General features: G+C 34.8%; 1 protein-coding gene across 8 annotated transcripts in view; it reads right to left on the reverse strand.

Annotated features, from left to right (window-relative positions):
* Positions 1-24,300, reverse strand: part of ERBIN (erbb2 interacting protein) — a 136,423-nt gene that overhangs the window by 34,585 nt on the left and 77,538 nt on the right. For all 8 annotated transcript variants that reach the window (XM_080804235.1, XM_080804232.1, XM_080804234.1 and 5 more), the window contains exons 8-15: positions 20,818-20,881; positions 16,076-16,150; positions 15,231-15,375; positions 14,144-14,216; positions 13,670-13,799; positions 13,226-13,341; positions 11,759-11,828; positions 2,609-2,708 (exon numbers count right to left, since the gene is read on the reverse strand). In XM_080804235.1, the coding sequence (XP_080660361.1) occupies positions 2,609-2,708; positions 11,759-11,828; positions 13,226-13,341; positions 13,670-13,799; positions 14,144-14,216; positions 15,231-15,375; positions 16,076-16,150; positions 20,818-20,881 (773 nt within the window). The remainder of the gene's footprint in view (positions 1-2,608; positions 2,709-11,758; positions 11,829-13,225; positions 13,342-13,669; positions 13,800-14,143; positions 14,217-15,230; positions 15,376-16,075; positions 16,151-20,817; positions 20,882-24,300) is intronic.

A 24,300-nucleotide genomic window follows, 5' to 3' on the forward strand; every position in this document is an offset into this window, starting at 1 on the left:
GTGGGAATCATGTTTGGTTATTTTAGTGTTAGTTAAAATGAAAGGAAAATAACATTCTGAAGTCTCTATATGGCAGTAACAAAAGCAGGTAGACAAAACAGTAATAATACATTAATATAATAAAATTATCAAAGATTAAATACGTCCTTTGGAGACTTTGGTTCTATCACAAAGGATAGAGTAATTTTGTCCGATAATGTTCCTTCAAAATGTTATCTGTATTGGATTTCTTTTTTTTCTTTTTTAAGATTTTATTTATTTATTTGTCAGAGAGAGAGAGGAGAGAGAGCATGCACAAGGAGGGGAAGAGGCAGGCAGAGGGAGAAGCAGGCTCCCTGCTGAGCAAGGAGCCTGATGTGGGCCTTGATCCCAGGACTCTGGGGTCATGACCAGAGCTGAAGGCAGACAGTTAATCGACTGAGCCATCCAGGCGTCCCTGTATCGGATTTCTAATAATTACCAATTTTTATTATTTTTCTGAAATAAATGCAGCAAAATGAGAATAAGAACAAATTTTCCCAATATGCCTTTAGGACAGGGACAAAAAGCTATTAAATCTGGCCCACTTTCTGTTTTTGTATAGCTTACAACCTACGGACAGTTTTAAAATTTTTAAATGTTGCAGCAAAAACCCAAAACCCAAAAAATTATTTCATGACACATGAAAATTACATGAAACCTAAATTTCTCTGCCCACAAATAAAATTTTATTAGAACACACCTACGCTCATTTGTTTACATATTGTCTGTGACTGTTTTTGCATGAAAAAGACGGCATCAAGTAGCTAGAACAGAAAAGTATAGTCTATGAAACCTATAATATTTACTAAATGGTTCTTTACTTAAATAACTTGCTAACCCATGCAACAGGACATTAAAGTCTCTTCTCTACAATAAAAATTCATTCTCTTTCCTCACAAATATTTTAACTATTACCATTCTATCTTCCCACATCAAAGAAGAACTATTGGAATATATTATGTAGCTGATTGTAATTCTATTAGAAATCACCTTCAGAGATGAAGTGGAAAATAGAGACATAAGTCCCAGTGACTATGGCAAACAAAGAAAAAAACACCTACTGATGTATCCAAACATTCATTATAATTCCCCACAATGCACAAATAGGGGCATAAGCCAGAGTTGGTATATCTACTTTGAACTTCCTAATTTCTTTTTTTTTTTTTTTTTCCTTTGGTAATCTCTACACCCAACAAGGGTCTTGAATTCCTGACCCTGAGATCAAGAGTCACAAATTCTACCGAATAAGCCAGCCAGGTGCCCCTGAACTTCTTAACTTCTAATGAGTATATATATAGTACTTGCATTATTAAACAACACTTCAACACTACCTAAAATGAAGTATACTACATTTTGTTATGAATACATTTCCAAACTATATTGCTAAATATGGAAACTGGGGGTTTATTTAAATACATGAAAAAGGAATTGTGGTTACAAACCTATTCTCTAAGCATTAATTATAGATCCTCAATGAAAGAGGCTATTCACATCTGATTTCTCAAAAGTCTTAACTTTTAATTTAATTCAAAAGCTCAATAGTTTTGCTTCACCCAAATCCAACCTCATTAAATAATTCCCATGAAATGATAACTTATCAAAGCAAGTTTTTTATTTCTCTTTGCAAAGAATAAGAAATAATTAGCACAGATAAATGAATTCTCTATCACCAATAATGGAACAGAGTTAAATGATTTTAGTCTTTAATCTCAGTAAGTATTTCAAAACTGTTTGCTAAGCCTGCCAAAACAATGTAAGAATAATAACAGCTAATTTGATTCTGTCATTGTGCTAAGCACTTTACACCTAGTGGTTCTCATCTGTACAGAAACCCTGCAAAACAGATACTATTATCAGTATTCCAAGATAAGGAAACTGAAACTCAAGAATATATTTTCTGCAGTGTTTTTATTTATTAAGAGTTAATTTATAAATAACTTTGGGCCATGAAGATTTTCACTGGTTTCAGAAAAATATACACATAACTATTCTATTTTTAGGTGTAACATAAAACATACATCACACACAGACACATAACAACATGTATTAAAAACAATTTGCTCCTTAATCTAAAAGGCTTTCATACCAAAACTGTTGAAAAACATGTGTGGCCAACAGTAAAGCCTATATATTCCCTTTTCTAGGCAAAACATAAGAACTTAGAAATAACCTTTTACTCAGACTTCTACAAATATCCTTATCTGTATACAGATCCAAGGGTGGTATTTAGTATACAACAAAAGAAGTGAACAAAATATTTCCTGGTTAAATATTTTTAATTACATAACACCTGACATGTATTCCTAACATTTAGCTAAAGAAAAGAGAGTCCTATTATAGATGAAGCTGACTGTTTAATTTCAAGGAATCACTTAAGGAAGCATATGGTATACATGTACCTCTAAGTTCAACTATCTACATTCCTGAGATACTGAATTATTTTCTCATTTTCAGAAATTTATCGACTAATTCTCCAAATTCCCTTCAATCTAGTAAGAGTCTATGAGACTTAAAATTCACTTCACACCTATGCTGTGATTTGTTAATATTATAATTTTTAAAAATAAAGAAATTTTTAAGTTCCTACCATCCTCAGTCCTCGGCTGCTGAGGGAACATGTAGTTAGTAAGCACCATTTTCTGGGTCTCTGAATCAGTCTCTTTTTGAAGAGGTATCAGGGGTTTGGACTAGGGAAAGAAAATAAATGTTTAATTTTCAATAATCCTAAAGCAAATACATATCCAGCAATTCTTCTGAATAAGTACTCACCATTTTTTCTATAAAGTACCAATGTGTAGATTACACAAGCAAGCTTATATATACATAAAAAAACTTTTAGGCACTGATTTGAAACTTGTAAGAATCTTTAAAAAACAAACATACAACCATTTAGTTTTTAGTGTAAAACAAAACCCATGCTGTATTGCAATTATCACTGGTTATCAATACAATTTAAAAACATTTCCTATACCAAGTATATCCACAGTCCAATAATTACTTATCACAGTGATTTAATAAAGCTATAAAATAAACCTTTCCATTTTACATTATTGTGCCCCCTTTATGTTATCCTTCCCCTTTGGAAAGAGGCTTTTAAGGAAATAATTTAGAAGGTTTAGTCCAGTTATCTGCAGATTAATTCTAGCTGAAAAGAGAGTACTTAAAACAAACACAAAGTTGTAACCTGTTTCTCTCTTCTCCCTGTCTCCTGTCTCCCTTAATGATACCACAAGTTACTCAGTGGTGAAACTATAAATCCATTATTTTGGACCTCTTTTTTTCTTAAGACTTCTTCCTAACTGGTTATAAAGTGATTTCAATTTATTCTTAACATAACTAATAACTTTTGCCATCATATTAACTTAAAATCCTACCAATCCAAGCCTTAGTCAACTCTAAATAGGGAGGGAACTACCCAATCTCTCTCTCACCTGCCACCCTACCAATTAAATCTTTAGACTTTTGTGAAAAATTTGCAGCTAGCTAGTTCCATCCTATAATCTTACTCCCAGTCAAACATTTCCTCCATGCCTCTCAATTTTTCTTGGTAAACAAACTGCCCTGCATCTCAAACATCTTCACTGAAAACTTTCCTTATCTCCTCAGATAACAGAAATGGTAGATCTATCCCTTCTCCAAACACAGTGCTCTCCTTAAGTCTTCTCAAATGCAGGGGTGCTTATTCTCCCATAGCTCATAAACCCTGGGTTAGGGGGTAGATTCAGAGCTTACAAATACTGTGAGATCATCACTTGTATCTCTTTAAGTGTAAATGCCTGTTCTTTTGCGGGATATTCAATTGTGCCTCTACCATTCTCTCCTTTCCTAATTATCTACTGACCTTCTGGTAGTATCCATCTATTTTTGATTCTTTTATAACAAATCTTTCCACAGTCATGGATAATTCAACAGATATAAAATGTAAATGACATGGTCATGCTCTTAACCCACTGATGTCTTAGGAGATGAGGAGTACGTGAGAAAGGGGAAAGCAGTCAACTTAGATGGACATAACAGAATTATTTAGAGGCTTTTCAAAACTAATCACCCTGGAGTGCCTGGGTGGCCCATACGGTTAAATGCCTCCCTTTGGCTCAGATCATGATCCCAGGGTCCTGGGATTGAGCCCCGTGTTGGGCTCTCTGCTCTGCAGAGTCTGCTTCTCCCTCTCCTTTTTTTTTTTTTTTTAAAGATTTTATTTATTTATTTGACAGACAGAGATCACAAGTAGGCAGAGAGGCAGGCCGAGAGAGAGAGGAGGAAGCAGGCTCCCTGCTGAGCAGAGAGCCCGATGCGGGACTCGATCCCAGGACCCTGGGACATGACCTGAGCTGAAAGCAGAGGCTTTAACCCACTGAGCCACCCAGGTTCCCTCTCCCTCTCCTTTTGATGCTGCCCCTGCTTATGTTCTCTCTCTCTCAAATAAATAAATAAAATCTTTATAGCAAACAAACAACAAATCACCCTTGAAATAATTCTAAAATTAACTATGTTAATAACTGCAAAATTCTATAAATATATTAAAATGCATTAATTGTACACTTTAAAATGGGTGAATTTTATCGTATGTGAATTATATTTCAACACAGATGTTATAAGAAAACTAATCATCTGTTATTTATGGAGTACAAAGTCAGAAAAAGAAATTGATAACTATTTACCAGTCTCTCCATTCCCTAAAACATCTAACTCCAGTAATCTCTATCCCTGTTTCTTTTTAAAAATTTATTATTATTATTATTTTTTGTAACCTCTACACCCAACATGGGGCTTGAACTCATGACCCTGAGATCAAAACCTTTGCCATAATTCCCACAATATATCCAATAAATATTCATCCTCTGAAATCTGAAATCACTCATTCAACAAATATTTACTTATATTTGGCTTTTATATGCCAAAGTACTATGACAGGCACCAGGTATACAGTGATTACCAATTTAGGAGAGCTTACAATATATGAAAGGAAAGACAGGGATAACAAAATGAGACATTAAAACATGATTTAAGTACAGGTTAGAGAGGATACAGGGAGTAACAGAACCCATAGAAGGTGTTCATTTATCACAATCTTGAGTGATTAGGAAAGCATTCCTGAGAGAATGCCTTCCTACATGATGAATGGGCATTAACCAGGTTGAGAGGGGTAAACAATGTTCCAAGAGAGAACTCATTTGGGGATATGAAAATGAAGGTGTAAGGGACAGAGATGAAGACAGGATGAGTAAGGTCTTCAAGGATACAATATGGAGAAAGGAGAAGTCATGAAAAGGTTTTAAGTAGATTAGTGCTGGAACCAGATAAAAGGATCACTTGAAGTGTGGTTCAGAATGAAATCGGGGTGATACAAGATTGAAAGTGGTGCCAACACTGGAGGCAGAGACCAGTTAGGACTTTCAATAGTCCAAGTCAACACTGTCCAGCATAAATATAGAAGTGACACTAAAACGAGAACCATAGATAATTTATAAATTTTTAGCAGCTACATGTTTTTAAAAAGCAAAAATAAGTTCAATTTTGATAATGCATTAAATTTAGCATATCCTGTATATCTAAAATATAATTTTGATGTGTGATCAAATAACAATTGCTAATGTGATATTTTACTTTCTTTGTTTATATTACATATACAAAATCCAGTGTACATTTTACGCTTAGAGCACATCTCAATCTGGACTACACTCATGACAGCAGTGCCTACTGTACTGGACAGTGCAGGTCTAAATAAAAGGTGATACACTATATGATGAACAGTAGTTAAGATTTATACATCCAAGCAGCACCTGAGTGGAGAGAGAGGGAGAAGCGGACTTCCTACTGGCAGGGGGCCCAACACGGGACTCACTGCCAGGACACTGAGATGATGACCTGAGCCAAAGGCAAATGCTTAACTGAGTCACCCAGGCGCCCCTACGATTTTTTTTTTTTTAAAGATTTTGTTTATTTATTTATTAGACAGAGATCACAAGTAGGCAGAGAGGCAGGCAGAGAGAGAGGGGGAAGCAGGCTCCCCGCTGAGCAGAGAGTCCGATGAGAGGCTTGATCCCAGGACCCTGGGATCATGACCTGAGCTGAAGGCAGAGGCTTTAACCCACTGAGCCACCCAGGTGCCCCTACGATTTTTTTTTTTTAAGATTTATAAGGGTTGTTAATATAATTCAAAAGAGGATGTAATACAGTCTCCCAAGCAAATTTAACTATGGAACTTAAGAATATAAGACCAGTATATCCAAAACCTTGGGAAAATACAGCTTTAGATAATTTAAGATATTGCTCAAGGTCAAATACTAAGCATTAAAAGGATCAGCAAACTGCATACTCTATGCTTAAAAAAAAAAATTAGTAAGAAATACCAAAGAATAGATATGGAAAAAAGATTTCCTCATACTTACAGATAGTAAGTTAACCCCTGTTTTGTTTTGGACCTAAAATCCAATACTTAGCCAACATTATACAGGAGATTTCTTACCAATTAAACTAGAACGTTTATAACAATCTACACTGTGAATCCTAAGATTGAGACATTTCAAATTAAACGCAAAATATTTTGCCAAAGTTTTTCACAGGTGAATGATAACTACTCTTTGCAAGGATAAAATACTAACATTTATTTCTAAGACCAAGGCAAATACAGAGAGACCTATCTATTAACTTTCCAAATGGAAACTTAACTAGAGAACTAAGATAGATTCACTGTCCTGACCTTTCTGCCTCCCATGAACTGTAATAATTGAAATCAGTATTTCATTCCCAACGTTCCACTAAAACTATGTACTCTTCCCAGGGTCAGCAACTACTTCTACCTTAACAAACCTAATGGTCAATTAGAAGTTCTCATCTACCCAACTCACTGGCAACATGTAGCACAGATGATCTTTCCTGAAGCACTTTCTTCAGATGACTCTCTGGATAACATACTCTCCTGGTTGGCTAGTCCTTCTTATTCTCCTGTGGTGCCACTCTCTTTCCTGTGCTTAGTCTTTGATCTTCTCTTCTTCTCTATCCTCTCTCCCTACTAATTTTATGCAGTTCTATGGTGTTAAATGGAACATCTGTAAAATGCTGACTCCCAAATTTTATCTCCAGCCAATACCTGACATCCCTACATCCCTTCTCACCATCTCACTATCACAATAGTTGAAGGCAAGCAACACCTCCTTCTAAACTACTGCAACCGCCTCCTTACTAAACTTTCTCCTTCCAAAACAGAATATTCCACCCATAACCTTACCACCCAACTATGGCCCATTCCTCACTCAAGTGTCAAAACAATCTTTTAAAAATGTACATTACCTCTTGCCATTCCCTGGCAGGAAATACTTCAATAGATTTCTATCTAATTCAGAGTAAAACCCCAGTTGGTTACTACAGCCTAAAAGGTCCTATGTGATCTAGTTCCAGTTTTCCTCTCTGATCTAATCTTACTCAATTCTCTTCCTTGTTCACTGTATTCCAGCCATCAGGGTTTTTATCTATTCCTCAGTTACAACAAGCTCATTCCAATATTGGGAACTTACTCTTTTTTTTTTTTAAGATTTTATTTATTTATTTATTTGTCAGAGAGAGAGAGAGAGAGGGAGCAAGCACTGGCAGAGGGAGAGGGAGAAGCAGGCTCCCTGCTGAGCAAGGAGCCCGATGTGGGACTCGATCTCAGGACACTGGGATCATGACCTGAGCCGAAGGCAGCTGCTTAACCAACTGAGCCACCCAGGCATCCCAGGACCTTACTCTTAATATTTAAATGTACCTCCTTTTCCAACTCACTGCCCTAATCTATGCATGGCCACTCCTAATTTCCTGTGAGCATCTGCTCTACTGGTGCCCTTCCTTAGAGAAAGACACTTTCTTCCTAAATCACCCTATTTAAAACAGGATGTTTACTCTTGCTCTCCTATTCTTCTAATGCCTATCAGCTTCTGTTTTTCTTTGTAGCTCTGACATACTATTACATAATTACTTGTTTCTATCTCTTGAAAGTGTAATCTCAATAAAAATATAAGATTCTCTTTGTTTCACCAATATATCTCAAGCTCCCAAAGCAGTTCATGAACTATTGTAAGCCTTCAATAAATGTTTATCAATCAAAGATAAGTCCAAGGAATAACTTTTAGTTCCTTAGAAACATTTAAGTTGTATGAAAGTATTTGATTAGAAGCATAATTTAAATTGACTATTGGGGCACCTGGGTGGCTCAGTGGGTTAAAGCCTCTGCCTTCAGCTCGGGTCATGATCCCAATCGAGCCCCACATTGGGCTCTCTGCTCAGCAGGGAGCCTGCTTCCTCCTCTCTCTCTCTCTCTCTGCCTGCCTCTTTACCAACTTGTGATCTCTCTGTCAAATAAATAAATACAATCTAAAAAAAAAAAAAAAAAAAAAAGAATTACACATTCAAGTCCCTGCCTCTAGCAAGTACTTTTTATTGATCTAGGGAACCCAGGAAAAGAAAAATTTGGAGCAGAGGATGGAATGTTCATTTTCAAGCTAGCTGAATTTGAGACATCTAGGTAGCAATGTTAAGTAGACAATGGTTGTTTGTACAGTTCAGGAAAGAGAACTGAGCTGAGGATAACTGTTAGGAATAATGGGCATACAGAGAATAATTGCATCTTTCTTTCTTACAGGAAAGTACAGCAAAAGAAACTAAAGAAGAACCTAGAGTACTACATGGGGTACCAACTATAAAAGACTGGCAGAAGAAAAATTCCTGAAAAGGAAACTGAGGAGTGGTCAATCGCAAGGATAACCAGTAGAGAATGTTACTGGTGCTCTCTCTCCAGTGTTCCAACAATACTTGCTTGTCAATTTCACCAAGAGTGATGCTCCCTTGAACTTCCAACTTTATCTCCATCATTCCTTCTCATCTTTGCTTCTTTCTCTGTACTTCACTGGATCCCATTATAACCATTTTCCTGCCAATTATCAAGACCTCCTTGCTGCATTGTCTGTCTTTTACACCTGGAGTGCCAAAGCTGCAACCCAGAATCATTACCAACCATGTGCTTTCTCTGTATCACACAACTGAGCAAATCAGTAGCTACAAGTTTGTGGTAACCAACTTCAACAGGGAACTCAATGTTGCCTGAAAACCCTTCCACGTTTCCTAAATTATATTCTGAAGATACTGTTTTCTAGAAGATTGAAAAAAAAAATAGGATTTAAGAACTGCCTGGAAACTGCTACATTCTAAGAATTTCAACTTAACATTATTAGTTCTCCCTCTCACATCAGACCAAGCTGCCTTCAAAAGGACAAGAAAGAACTCCTGCCACAGTTTTATTGTATTTTTAAAGATTTTACTTATTTATTTGTCAGAGAGAGAGCACAAGTAAGGGGACACAGCAGGCAGAGGGGGAAGCAGGGTCCCCAGTGAGCAAGGAGCCTGATGTGGGGCTCAATCCCAGGACCCAGGATCATGACCCGAGCTGAGGGCACATGCTTAACCAACTGAGCTACCCAGGCATCCCTCTACCAGTTTTAAATTCTATCAGTTACACAACAATTATCCACCCCCTCTCATATTTTTAACCTCATTCTCTACATAGCCTCCTTGAACAACCTATAAAAATGCTCTCTAATACTAAAGGATTCCTTCTTACATTGCCCCAAGCTACCAGTTTATGTTCCACTCTTCTTTCTTATCCAGACTTCTTAAAAGCTCAATCAACAACTGTATGCCTCCATTCTCTCATTTATTCATTCCTTAAATTGCATCAATTGGGTTTTTGTTCTAATGTAGTTCTAAAACTACATTAGCTATAGTCAAAAGTTGGCAAGAAATAATGTATATTTTCCAGATTTCATTTGAATTGACCCCCCAACAGCATTTATCCCATTACAACTTCTTCAGGCCAGCTACCTCATCCTTAACTTGAATCTACTATCATAAAGTTTTTCTTCTACCTCTATGGCCACCCTTTCTAAGTCTTTTAATCCACCTGTCACTTAAATGTTAGTAATAAATACATAAATAAACATATATATGTATGTATGTTAGTTCCTCAGTATTCATCCATCCCTAACAACTAAATAAATAAATTCATAGACTCCCTTTTGAGAAAATAATAAAAGATATGAAACTATTCCCTAAAAAAAGTGATTAAGATGATGGGCTGAGCTTCTGTATCTTTTCTTGTGAAGGAAAACTTTTAAAAAAATTTCTTAATAGAACAAACAAAAGAAGGAATAGGTCTATAATGGTCCTGAAGAAAAGGAAATTGTGCCTTCAGGAGCAATATTGAGAAATCCCAGGAGGTTCGAAATTTAAAGAATGGACAAACCAAGAGCACAGAAATCACAGTCTAGAACAAAGTCGAGGAAGCTGGGGGATCATGGCCTCTAGAATTATTCTCTAGATGCCTACTCAGATATATCAAAGGTACTTCAAACTTAACATGCCTAACTGGAACTTAGTATCTTCCCATAAACCTATTTCTTTCTGTTGTGGTTCCTCATTTTGATTACTAGATCAATATCCAGCAAGTCACTCCAGCTACATCTCTGAGGCTCATCTTTGCTTTTACTTCCTTTCTTCTCACACGCGTGCATTCTTCATATATTCTACTGATGTGGCCTTTTAAGTTATGCCTTAAATATACCCACTCTTCCCTGGTCCTGTTATTATCTTACTTCAAGCCAACATGTTCTACTGCCTTGAGTATGGCAATGCCCTCCAACCAGTCTCTCCTGCTTTCACACCTGGCACCATCACCCCTGCTAAATCCATCTTTCACAGTGCAGCCCAAAAAGCTTTCCAAAAATAACAATCTGATCCTACTACTTGCTTGTTCATGTTATACTTGTTCACCTTCAACTACAGTAGGTTGACATGTATCAGAGGATCAATTCTTCCTCTTAAACTAGTGGCATATATAAATAACTGATTATGACCATGATGACCAAACGCCCAATTTGCCTGGGACATTCGCATTTTACACATGCTCCTTTGACACAATTATCATAAAGCTCCTTTCACTATCAAAAGTGTCCTAGGGGGCGCCTGGTTGGCTCAGTGGGTTATTCCTATGCCTTCAGCTAGGCTCATGATCTCAGGGTCCTGGGATCGAGCCCCGCATCGGGCTCTCTGCTCAGCAGGGAGCCTGCTTCCCCCAGTCTCTCTGGCCTACTTGTGATTTCTCTCTCTGGCAAATAAATAAATAAAATCTTTTAAAAAATGTTTGAAAAAAAATAAATTGAATATTAAATTTATATATATATATATATGCCAGAGAGGATCACTATAAAAACTTAAAGAAGTTAGAGAATATCAAGTCTGGGTTTTTTTTTTTTAAGTTAGTAAGAAATCACCAGTTCATTGAATGAAAAACCCAACATCCACTCAGTCCTTCAAGCCCACCCCTCTCTGGCCCCAAGGGAGCAGCTCAGCCCAGAAGATGCTCTGGACAGCAGGGCTGAGCAGGGGCTAAGGGCTGGAGGAGTTTGGAAAGGTATGGAGAATGAGAAAAACACTTTTCAAAATGAAGTTCGAGTCTGATTTCTTAATCAATGTATCTTTTTACAGATTCAAGAGAAATTAGACAAGTCCAATAGGATTTATTGTTTTGAATCTACAGAAACTACACAAAAATATCTGTATCTCAATATTTTCCAAGATTTTTCTTATATATATTTTAAAATGTATACCAGAGTATAATTGCTCTTAAATGAGCCCATGTAAATTATTACGCATAATCATTTAACACAATTGGAATTCCAGTAATTTACAAAATCAGAATGCCTACCTGATTATCTGAGAGCCACATAGCAGTCAATTGTTGCAGCTTTGTAAAGCTAAAGGGCAAATTCTTTAACCTGTGGGGAAAATACAAAATTAAAATAACAAATGTTAAAATGTAAGAGCAAAACCTAATGGTCTTCTAAATAATATTGTATTGCTGAGTATGAAAATAGGAGAAAAAAATTTAATTTAGGAGAGAACCCAATATAGGTCTTTGACACAGATATGACAAAATACTATCCAGTTTAATAAGAATCACTTTAAAAATACAATTCTTCCACTGAATCAATTCAGCTAGGGGGAAAATGGATAATCTAATAAACCCCCAAAAACTCTCTGCTAGGAAAAAATATTAACCATCCCTACTTTAATGCAAATTCAAGAACACATTAAGCAATGTATCATAATACTGCTTTGAATATTTTATTTGTATTTAGTAAGAACAAACTACTACAGAAGGCCTTAGTGATATTTTGTTATAAAAACTGTACTGTTCTATTTTTTCTTGTGAGCCAGCACTTTCATATTCCAAAGACTATTTAAACATTATAATGAATAAAAAACAAAGTGATATTAACAATTCATCAGAATGCCAAATTAGAACAGCACCTATTTAAAAAGAATGTCTACTTAAACCTTCTACCTTATTAATGCTTATCCACTCTGCTATGCCTATCTTCCAAGGCAATTTGCTAGAGCCTAGGGCTAGGGCTGTAGCTTTGGGGTACAAAGTATGGGAAGAAATGAGGACTGAATTTTTTTAAAACAGGCAGTGGTTATTCTAAAATAAAATGGAACAGTCTGAATACCCTAATTAGAAAACTGGTCTTACACTAAACCTCTACTTTACAAGCTAAATGAGTCATCTGAAATTTGGGTTTTAATTTTCTCCTCATAAAATGACAATACCTACAGTACTATTTCATAGTGTTGTTTTGAATACTTTGTAAGATACTATGAAAGCATAATGTAAAAATGCTCTATGAACGTTCTTCTATCATTGTAAGTATCTTTACCTCAGGAAAAATTATGGACAGGTTGTTCTTAATTTAACATGATTCCAATTTAGTAATTCTAGTGATCTATTTGCTCTGCACCTTGACTGTGTTACCCAAGCTATGTGAATGGGTGCTTAATCATGTCTCTGCTCAGAAAAATACAGTGAGCAGATTAGATGAAAACCTGCTCCACTCAGCAGCAGTATTAAGGTGAAGATATGACTATAAAAAAGGTGACTATAAGCAAAGAACGGCTGCATAGCTCAAGCTGTAAGTCAACACAAAATTAACTATGACAAATTACCACAGTATTAAAAACCACAGGTAAAATCAGGTCATTCTTTCAAATGAAAATTCTATTTAAAAACAAAAAATATATAGGAAAAGAGCAACATGCATGCCGTTTTCTATCATATAATGAAACTTCAATTTTATCCAATCAATATTTTCTATAAATCAACATTATTACAAACCTATTGTCACTTAAATTGATGACTTTTAATTTCTGCATATCACCCATTTCCTCTGGAAGTGTCTCAAGTTTATTGGAATGGAGAAATAACACAGTTATATTTTTCCAGCTTCCAATCTGAAGGAGAAACATAAAAGTGGGGATCAAAATTCTGGCCTACTGCTTAACAGACAGAAGTAAAATATCATTTACGAAAGTAATGAAAACATTCTTCTCATTTATAATAGGAAACATATTTTCTCTTTTCAGTTACTAATTTCCATGTATAAAGAAAAGTATTTAGGTATCTCTGTAAATCAGTATAGCTGATTGTTATTCAGAAAATAGATAACAGAGTTACATAATTATTTCTAAAGAAAACAGATAAAACCACACTGGATAGCTATAATGAATAATATAGAAAAAATAAAAAAAGAAAATGCAAAGCAAATTTAAAATACAATACCTCTGGGGGTAACTGTTGTAAATAATTATGATCTGCAGCAAAGGTTCTTATATTAGTAAGCTGTCCAACAGATGAAGGCAAAGCTTCAACTTCATTGAAGCTACAGTCCAGTTCTTCTATTGACACTAACCTAATTAATTAAAACAGAAAACACACATTATTTTTAAAGTTTCCTATACATAATTCAAAACTTAAGAATATATCAACGTTTGAACTTGACTTCAACAAATCCAGAAAAACTCTTATTTCCACTAAACTTAATTTAACAAAAAAATAAGCCTACCTTTATAAAAAAACCTAGCCAACCTGTAACCAATTACTTATTTAAATGCTTATGGAATCTTCTTTAGATGCTATTCATGCACTTATCTGGAAATATATGTGATTGAATGAAATACATACATACTGTTTATAAACATAAACATATAAAGCTGAATGAAAGTAAAGTCTTCTAGTGATTCAGAAAAATCTTACCCTCCTATAGAGTCTGGCAGATACATTAATTGATTTTCATCTATTTTAAGAGTTGTTACATTCTTCAGTGAACCTATTTAAGGGAAGAAATAATACATAATTTTCCAGCTTGAACTAGAAGCAAGTCAAACAACAGTCAATGTGAGCACACATCAATCATACAGAACTTTCTTAATCAACCTATCTAAAAGAGAAACCAATCCAACCTCATTAATCTGTACTCTCTTACCCTATATTTTCAACTTTTACCAATATATCACCTTTTAACATTAGTGTGTATCTATTTTACTCCTGTTAGAATGCAAGCTTCATAAAAGGAGGGACTTCTGCCTGCTTTGTTCGCAGACGTAGCACTGCTCCTTAAAATAATGTCAAGGCACAAGTGAGCACAGGCAAGAAGGAATGGTAGGTGTATAAAATTCACAGGTATATGGCAAACTATTCTGTGTATCCTAAATGCTAAAACAATAAAAATGGAGTTTAATTTAAAATTAAAACTGTTGAATAAGTTATAGTAGAATCTGCAAAATGTAGCCTGAGCAAAAACAGCTATGTAACTCAATTAATAAAATATATAAAAATATTTTTTGGTTTTTATGTTTAAACATCATGAAGATGGCAAGATTTATGTTTTTGGTTCTTGAATCAAAATAATTCATTTTCCTTGAAGCATCATCAGACTAAAAGCAACTACAAATATAGAATCTCATGGAATTTGCTAACTGGTTTGTTTTCTCAACTTTGAGTCTAAAATGGAGACTGAAAAAAAAGATACTAGATAAGGGCTATGAATAGGTACTATAGTTTAGATAAATTAACTTCTTTTTAAATAGTATAAATTTTATTATAGTGATAAACATGACATTTCCTTAAAGAAAAATATAGTAGTATCAACCAAGATGTAAAATGTGTAACTGATCACACGAAACTATTCAAATAAGATCTGTGACTGGCAGTACAATAAAACTAGCTCATAACATATAAAATTTGATATATGAAAGCTTTAAGTGAAACAATGGCAAAAATGTAATTTCTGAGATTTTACATTAGTAAAAAGGAATTACATGAATTAGAAAGCAATACAAACCAATAGTCTCAGGCAGTTGTTGAAGTGAATTACTTGATAACAGGAGGTCTTGAAGGTTTTCACATGCTGAAATTCCTTCTTCAATCATTTCAATGTTATTTTTGGAAACATCCAAGTATGTGAGCTGTTTCAAACTACCGATAAACTGTAAGTAAAAAAAGGAAATCTAATGACTATATTAAGTGAATTTATGGCTAGTTTAGGTAATAAACTCAACACCAAGTTATAATTCACAATTAAATGTTTATATGAGAGAAAAGACTCAATTTTTTATTAAATGCTGTAAGTAATGTATTCAGTAATAAAGCTAAGAGTTCCTGCTAAGAGCCTAGCAGAGTGACAATGGACATACACTTTTCTTTGGGAATTCAGCTGTCACCATTGTCCAGGACAACAGAAGGTAACAAGATTCTTAGGTTCTTTGGGCATGGGAATAAATAAATGTCAGTCGTTAAGACAGAAACTACATGGAAAATATCCCACTTTAACAGTTCTCTGGACAAAATGAGTTAGGATATAAACTCAACTGCAACCACTGCAAAGGACACACTCCAGGTCCAGGAAATTAAAAAGAATCTATTTTACAAAGTTTACTACATTAATATTCTGAATTTAGTCAAGAACATATTGATAGTTTAAAAAAATGCTATTTTCTTCTATCTAATATATTTACAATTAAATAATTAAATTAAATTAAAAAATAAAATTAAATTAAATAATAAATCTAATATATTTACAATTATATAACCATCCTTAAAAAAAAAGTAATCTGAAAATGTACAATTCATCAAACTGCAAAGAACAGACTGCACTAAGAGAAACCATATAAAGTTTGACATACATACCCCTGGAATAAAAGTCAGTCTATTACCATCCATCCAAAATTCTTTCAATCCACTTAGTTGCTCAAGTACTTCAGGCTGTTTGGGTAAGAAGGGGGTGGGGGAATTCAATAATTTACTTGAATGTTTTTATTTGTCAGAAGTAGTGCCAGGGAACTTGTAATGGTAACTTCTGGTTTAAAACATTTAATAAATAACTGGGGGGGGGAGTGGCATGGAGCAGAGCCAAGATTCTAGACTTTTCATTACATTATAGTTACTACAGTGGTACTACTAAAAGAAAACTCAAAGATAAGCATTCCAGAAGAGTAGATTGCATAAAATTCATTTAAACTTTTGATTATACAACAGGCTCAAGTATTTATAAAACTAATAAAGAAATAAAAATAAGTGCCATCACTTTCAAGAATATAATAAAAAGATACTCTCAATCATTATCTGTAAAAAGATTTATTAGCCTTTTCCCCATAACCCAGCAATTGTGCAACTAGGTTATCTACCCCAAAGATATAAATGTAGTGATTAGAAGGGGCACGTGCACCCAAATGTTTACAGTAGCAATGTCCACAACAGCCAAACTATGGAAAGAGCCCAGATGCCCATCGACAGATGAATGAATAAAGAAGATGTGGTATATATATATACTGGAATACTACTCAGCCATTAAAAAAATGAAATCTTGCCCTTTGTAACGACGTGGATGGAACTAGAGGGTATTATGCTAAGCAAAGTCAGTCAGTGAGAGAAAGACAATTATCATATGATCTCACTCACATGTGGAACTTAAGAAACGAAGGAGAGGATCATAGGGGAAGAGAAGCAAAAATAAAACAAGATGAAATCAGAGAGTTAACCAAACTGTAAGAGACTTAATCACAGGAAACAAACTAAGGGTTGCTGGAGGGGACGGGGGTGAGGAGATGGGGGGTGAGGGGATAGGGTAATTGGGGGATGGACATTTGAGGAGGGCATGTGATGTAATGAGGACTAGGTATTATATGAGACTGATGAATCACTGAACTCTACCTCTGAAACTAATAATACATTATATGTTAATTAATTACATTTAAATTATAAATAAATAAATAAAATGGGGGAAGAATCAATTAAGAATTAAGAAAACTGATTCATCATTGTTAACTAATTATCAATTAATTATTCTATATGATACTATAATGGTGGTATGTATCATCATACACATGTCCAAACCCACAAAATGTACAACACCAGAAGTAAAAGCTAATATAAAATATGGATCTCAGGCAATTATGATGTGGGAATGTAGGTTCAACAAGTGTAACAAATGTCTGGCGGGGGATGTTGATAATCGGGGAAGTTATGCATGTGTGGAAAGGGTGTATATGGGAAATCTCTGTGCCTACCCTTAGCTAAAATGTGCTGTGAGCCTAAAACTGCTCTAAAAAATAAAATCTATTAAGAAAAAAAAAGAAGATTTAGCCTTTAATGAAAAGAACAAAGATATTCCCAGATGACTAAGAGGGAGAAAAATAAAGAAAAAACCAACTGCCCAATAATAAGGGAAAGGTAAATAAACTAAGGCATAATCCATGATATGCACATGCTGTTATTTTAAACTCTTAGCAATTACATAATGAAACATTGGTTTTTTTAAAAATCCATTTATTTATTGTTGAAATATTGTTTTTGATATGGTGTTGATAACCAAAAAACTACACAGAGGGTTTCCTTGGTATTGAGACAAAATTTCATCTTGGGCATTTGCCCTTGCAGGCTCTACTGAATGCATGCTTCAAAGGTACTTCTGTCACCACACAAACACAGTTACTGACATTGTGATGGCATAGAGTACCATCATACCTAATCAATACAGTAATACAAGTAATACGTAGAAGTCATGTCATTCAGATTTGCTGCTAACACATAAATATAGGCAAGGTGTATCTTGGAGTAAAAGAAATATCTTTTTGTGCTTTATCTGTTATCACTTTAAGGGTGAGTTTTAAAAAATGCGTTGTAATGCTGTAGACCGAAATGGTACAAAAATTAATGATACTGAATGTTACTGATTCATAGAATAATAATTAGGACTTTTCAAATAGTTAATATGTAGATTAATATTTTTAAATACCTTAAGAGTACAATAGCTTAACAATTTAGTACAAGTATTTTTTCACAAGGGGCTAAGAACTTCTACAACACATGATAAAAGCCATCATAAACCATCTTCAATGAAAATACACTAAAGAAAATGAAAGTGTATTTTAGAAAAAAATAAGATATCCAAAACCACCATGCTCTTCCACTGACTTCAGCTATAAAGTTCACTATTTGATGAGCAAATGTATAATACAACACCCACAGGGCAATCATGAAGCTGAAAATACTGAGAAAGTCTTGTTCTTAAGATTATCATTTGACAGTAGATACATGAAAAGATGCTCAACATCATTCATCATCAGGGCAATCCAAATCAAAACCATAATGAGATATCACCTCACACCTGTCAAAATGGCTAAAATCAACACAAGAAAAAATGCTGGCAAGGATGTGGAGAAAAAGGAACCCTCCTGTACTGCTGGTGGGAATGCAAATTGGTGCAGTCACTATGGAAAACAGTGTGGAGGTTCCTTAAAAAATTAAAAATATGATTCAGTAATTCCACTCTTAAGTATTTATCCAAAGAATATGAGAACACTAATTTGAAAAGATATGCAGCCCTACTTATGGCAGTATTATTTACAATGGCCAAAATATGGAAGCAGCCCTAAGTCCACTGACAAATGGATAGATAAAGAAAAGATGTGGTATGGGCGCCTGGGTGGCTCAGTGGGTTGAGTGTCTGCCTTCGGCTCAGGTCATGATCTCAGGGTTCTGGGATTGAGCCCTGTATCTGGCTCCCTGCTCTTCAGCAGAGTCTGCTTCTCCAGCTCCTTCTGCCCTTCCCCCTGCTTGTGCTCTCTCTCAATAAATAAAACCTTAAAAAAGATGTGGTGTATATGTGCCACATGTGCAATGGAATACTACTCAGCCACAAAAAAGAATGAGCTCTTGCTATTAGCAGCATGAATGGTTCCAGCAAGTATAACACTAAGCAAAATAAGTCTGTCAGAGAAAAATAAGTAATACATGATTTCACTCATATGTGGGATTCAAGAAACAAAATAAATGAAGAAAGAAAAAAAAGAGACAAACCAAGAATCAGATTCTCAACTACAGAGAACTGATGGTTATCAGAGGTGAGGTGGGTGGGGGGGATGGTGTAACAGGTGAAGGAGATTAAGAGTGCTCTTGATGAGCACTGAGCACTGAGTAATGTGTAAGTTATTGAATCCCTATAATGTATATCGGAAACTAACATAACACTGTATCATAATTATACTAGAATTAAAAACAAAAATCAAGGGCTCCTGGGTGGCTCAGTGGGTTAAGGCCTCTGCCTTCGGCTCAGGTCATGATCCTGGGGTCCTGGGATCAAGTCCCACATCAGGCTCTCTGCTCAGCAGGGAGCCTGCTTCCACTCCTCTCTCTCTGCCTGCTTCTCTGCCTACTTGTGATCTCTGTCAAATAAATAAATAAAATCTAAAAAATAAAATAAAATAGAAAAATAAAAATAAAAATAAATAAAAACAAAAATCAAAAAACCAAAAACACTAGGGGCAACTGGGTGGTACAGTCAGTTCAAGTGCCAGACTCTTGGTTTTGGCTCAGGCAGTTATCTCAGGGTTGTGGGATCTAGCCCTGCCTCAGGCTCTGCATTCAGCACAGTCTGCTTGAGAGTCTCTCTTTCTCTCCCCTCTAACCTCCCACTCCCTCCCACTCTATGAGCTAGTTCACTCTCTCACATATAAATAAATAAATCTTAAAAAAAAAAAAAAGACTATCATTTGAAATCTATCAAAATTTTAAAACCCAAACTTATAAACATAATGTAAAAGAATTTAATGATGATGATATTCAGGCCAATTAATTCCTCTTCAGAAAAAATATCTAGCTTATTTTCTGAGTTCTTTTGGAGAACTCACTAAAGATAAAAATCTACTTACACACTCCTTTCCTTTTTGATTTTATATCATAGCACACTTTGCATACAAAACAAAAACAATTCAGAGGTCTTATTACCGACTGAAAAATAAATAGTGGTTTCACTCAATGTTTTCCCTTTAGCTATTAAGTAAAATTATAGAAAAATACTTTATCATTGAATAAATTCCTGAGCAATACCCTCAGGGACCTACTTTTGCCTTAGAAGTACTTTTTCTTACTCATCTAGGCTGATGAAACTTTGTTTTTCCCTTATGATCTCTCAAATTGTCTACTTGCTGTGCCTAACTTTGTTACTTTTTCCATGGGTTTCTCCTTTATTTTACATTTGATTCTCACTACTGTCAGATATTTCTATCTGATTAATTCTCCCTGTTAAGTTTTCATATCTTTTTTTCCAAAAATATGTATATATCTTTAACCTATTTTATATTTAAAAATGCTAAGAGGGGCTCCTGGGTGGCTCACAGTGGGCTAAAAGCCTCTGCCTTCAGCTCAGGTCGTGATCCCAGGGTCCTGGGATTGAGCCCCGCATTGAGCTCTCTGCTCAGCAGGGAGCCTGCTTCCCTTCCTCTCTCTCTGCCTGCTTCTCTGTCTATCTGTGATCTGTCTGTCAAATAAATAAATAAAATCTTAAAAAAAATGCTAAGAAATAAATACATTAACTTTCACATGCTCTCAATCAAATTTAAGACCTTTGGATAGAGACTGTAAGAACTTACCACTTCTGTGAATTCATTACTTCCCAAATCCAGTCTTTCCAGCTGGGTCAGTCTATTCATGGTTCTATGCACAAGGGATTAATGAGGAATTGAGTATATAAAAATATCAATTAAATGGAAGCTTTCAAATCAATAGCATTAAACATTCTTAGGTAAGATCTAATGTACAGGTTTCACCATATTGACAAAATAAATGTAATTTCTCAGAAAAGTATTCTTTATTTAATTTCTAAATAAAATAAGTTATGAATTATTCTCTAATTTGGGTTCTCATCAGGTCTTCATTTCTATTCCTAAACAGTCATAGTAAATTTAAACACACGGACCAGAATATGAATAACTGGTTTTTGCTTTTTTCACAGAATAAATTTTCATATAGTATTAATCAACTAATGAATTAGACTGGCAGCTACATAGTAATTATTACCATTTTTCAAGACTGGTCATATATTTGTAAAACTTCAAAATAGCTTAATTCTAAAAATAAGTACTCAAAATTCTAAACAGTAAATTTCTTACCACATTTCCAAATTAATTTCAATACAACTCAAAATCAAGTTTTATAAGAATCATAAATATGAGTAGTAAAATCATTTTTAACTTCCAACTTGCTACCAATATTTCTTGCAACTACAGTGACTTGAAAATTGTACAAAACCTCATTTAATAATGAAATAAACTAAACTGTACTTTTATCTCTCCTTCAATACAGCATTTAAAAAACCTAAACTAGTTAATTCAAATACATATTTATACTCTTATATTACTATTTTTAGAGAAACCTAGTATTTGATAGATTGAGGTACTACCAGCTACCTAGATAAAGAACTTTGTGCTATAATTTTTTAGGATATGTCAAAATGAAAGCAAAATACAGTTATTATCATTTTATTAATATATATTAATATGCTAATGACTTAAAAATTAACACTATTAAAAACCAACAGCCTCCTTATATTACAACATAAGAACATGGACTATTTCTATCTTCTCCAGAAATTTAACAATTTAGAAAAAGTAAAATAAAACTCACAAAACATTTCTCTGCCTTTTCAGTGAAAAAACTAACAAACATAGGAACACACATAATTGGGGGCGCGCTTGGGTGGCTAAGTTCATTAAGCAACTGCTTTCGGCTCAGGTCATGTTCCTAGGGTCCCAGGAATCTAGTCCCACCTAGGGCTCCTTCCTTGGCAGGCAGCCTCTTCACCCTCCCCCTTTGCTCCTCCCCTGTGTTTGCAAGTGCACATCTTTATTGCTCTCTCTCAAATAAATAAGAATCTTTAAAAAATAATAGATAAACAAAAGAACACACATAATTGTAATGACACTATGTTACTGACCCAACATTAGAGGAAACTAATTTTTCCAAACCCTTCCATTTTAAGTATGCCATTCTATCAATATTCCTTTAACTTATTTCACAACACCAATTTTTCTCAAAGCTGCTTTATTTAACTTAGACTTATTAAAGGCCTAGTCGCAACTATAATTGTTTCCCTTACTCATATCTTTGTCCAAAATTTCTCTAAGTCAGTTGTAGTTTGCTTCATAACAAAGAAGGTTTCCAGGACCTTTTGAAGAAAGATGAGAAGCTATGACATTAAACTATATCCAGGTAAGCATTTGAGAAAAGTAGAAAGGTGTGTGAGGAGGGAGGGGAGAATTGAAGAAATTCTTAAAATGACAAAAGAACATAGAAAATCCACACAGAGCAGTTAAACACTGTAACAAAAGGATAAGTCATACAAGAATACAAAAAAGAAGCAGTGCATTGGAAAAATTCAATTATGAATGACGTCTTTAGAAAGAAGTTTAAAAACTGATGCAGGGAAAAGTGAATGACATGTATATGTAACAAAAAAAGAAATAAAATGTAAAATCCTCAAAATATCTCTATCTTAACTTGCATTTATTTATACTGGCAACTTTAGTCCTACTAAGATACCTCAAAAGTCTAAGACAAAATTTCAAGTTTTCATTTTCAAGTCTTTTCATTTAAGATCCAGCTTCCTACTTCAAGGAGAAACCAAAAACAATATATCCCTCAAATTTCTTCCTATTTACCTCTCAAATTTCTTTGTATTTAACTCCTTTTTATCATCTTGTCTTGTGTCACAGGGGGAAAAAACCACATCTTTTGTGTGCTTGGCCCTGTGCCCTCTAGTACTTAGATGGTATTAAATTTCACTTAGCTACATATCTGAAACAGCTTTCCCACTGCTCACATCTTTGATTATAAAAAGATTCACTCACATAACTTGAATGCACATGACTTTTGTACATTTAAAACTACTGCCTCTTTACAGGTTTGTGAGGTCTCAAAAGTTTTAATCACAAGTCTTAAAAAGAGAGCAGTAAAGAATTATATTTGAAAATATATCAGACAGAGCCCAATTTAAAGTTAAATAAGGAGATAAAATAGTAAGTTAAAATTATGGTATCAGATAAACAATATTAATTATAGGCTTAGCTATTACAGTAAACAATTTACATCCTATTCAAATCTCTTAGAAAGCAGTCCGTTTGAACTAAAGGAGTCATCAATGCCAGTACCACATCTGTAAAATATTTAAACCTTTTTGAATTTAATATGAATCATAATTCCCATTTTAATTTACACTCACAACCATCACTATAAACACCAATCTTTTCTGCGCTGAACAACCGTCAGCTAATAGATGATGTCTTCTGGGAATCAAAACCAGATATGCTCCTTGTCCTCAGACTTATATTCATGGGGAAGGTTATAGGTGCATGTGTGCAATGCATATAAGTTGGCCAGGTAAAAACAGAAGTAAAAGGGGGGGTTGCCTGGGTGGCTCAATAGGTAAGCATCTGCCTTTGGCTTAGTTCATGATCCCAGGGTCCTGGGACAGAGCCCTGCATCAGTCTCCCCGCTCAGTGGGAAGCCTGCTTCTCCCTTCCTACTCCCCCTACTTGTGTTCCTTCTCTCACTGTGTGTCTCTATGTCAAATAAATAAATAAAACCTTTTTTTAAAAAAGAGTGAAATAAAATGTATAAAAAAACCAAGATTGGGATGCCTGGGTGGCTCAGTGGGTTAAGGCCTCTGCCTTTGGCCTGATCTCAGGGTCCTGGGTTCGAGCCCCGCATTGGGCTCTCTGCTCAGCAGGGAGCCTGCTTCCCTTCCTCTCTCTCTGCCTGCCTCTCTGCCTACTTGTGATCTCTGTCAAATAAATAAATAAAATCTTAAAAAAAAAAAACAAAAACAAGACTAACATGGTAAATTTCATAACAGATACAAATAAGATGCCACAGAAGCTGAGTAAGCCAAACTAACTCTTGGGGAACTGGAGATATCTCCCTTAAAAGCTAACAATTAAACTCCTGACAAATCAATCACAACAGAAATCAGCAAAGTTTTCTGTAAAGGATCAGAGAATAAATAATTTAGGCTTTGCATACAGTTTTTGTCGCAACTATTTGATTCTAACACTATAGAGCAAAGGGAACCGTAGACA

The sequence above is a fragment of the Martes martes genome (genome assembly GCF_963455335.1).
Source record: "Martes martes genome assembly, chromosome: 5".
Classification (NCBI taxonomy): Eukaryota; Metazoa; Chordata; class Mammalia; order Carnivora; family Mustelidae; genus Martes; species Martes martes.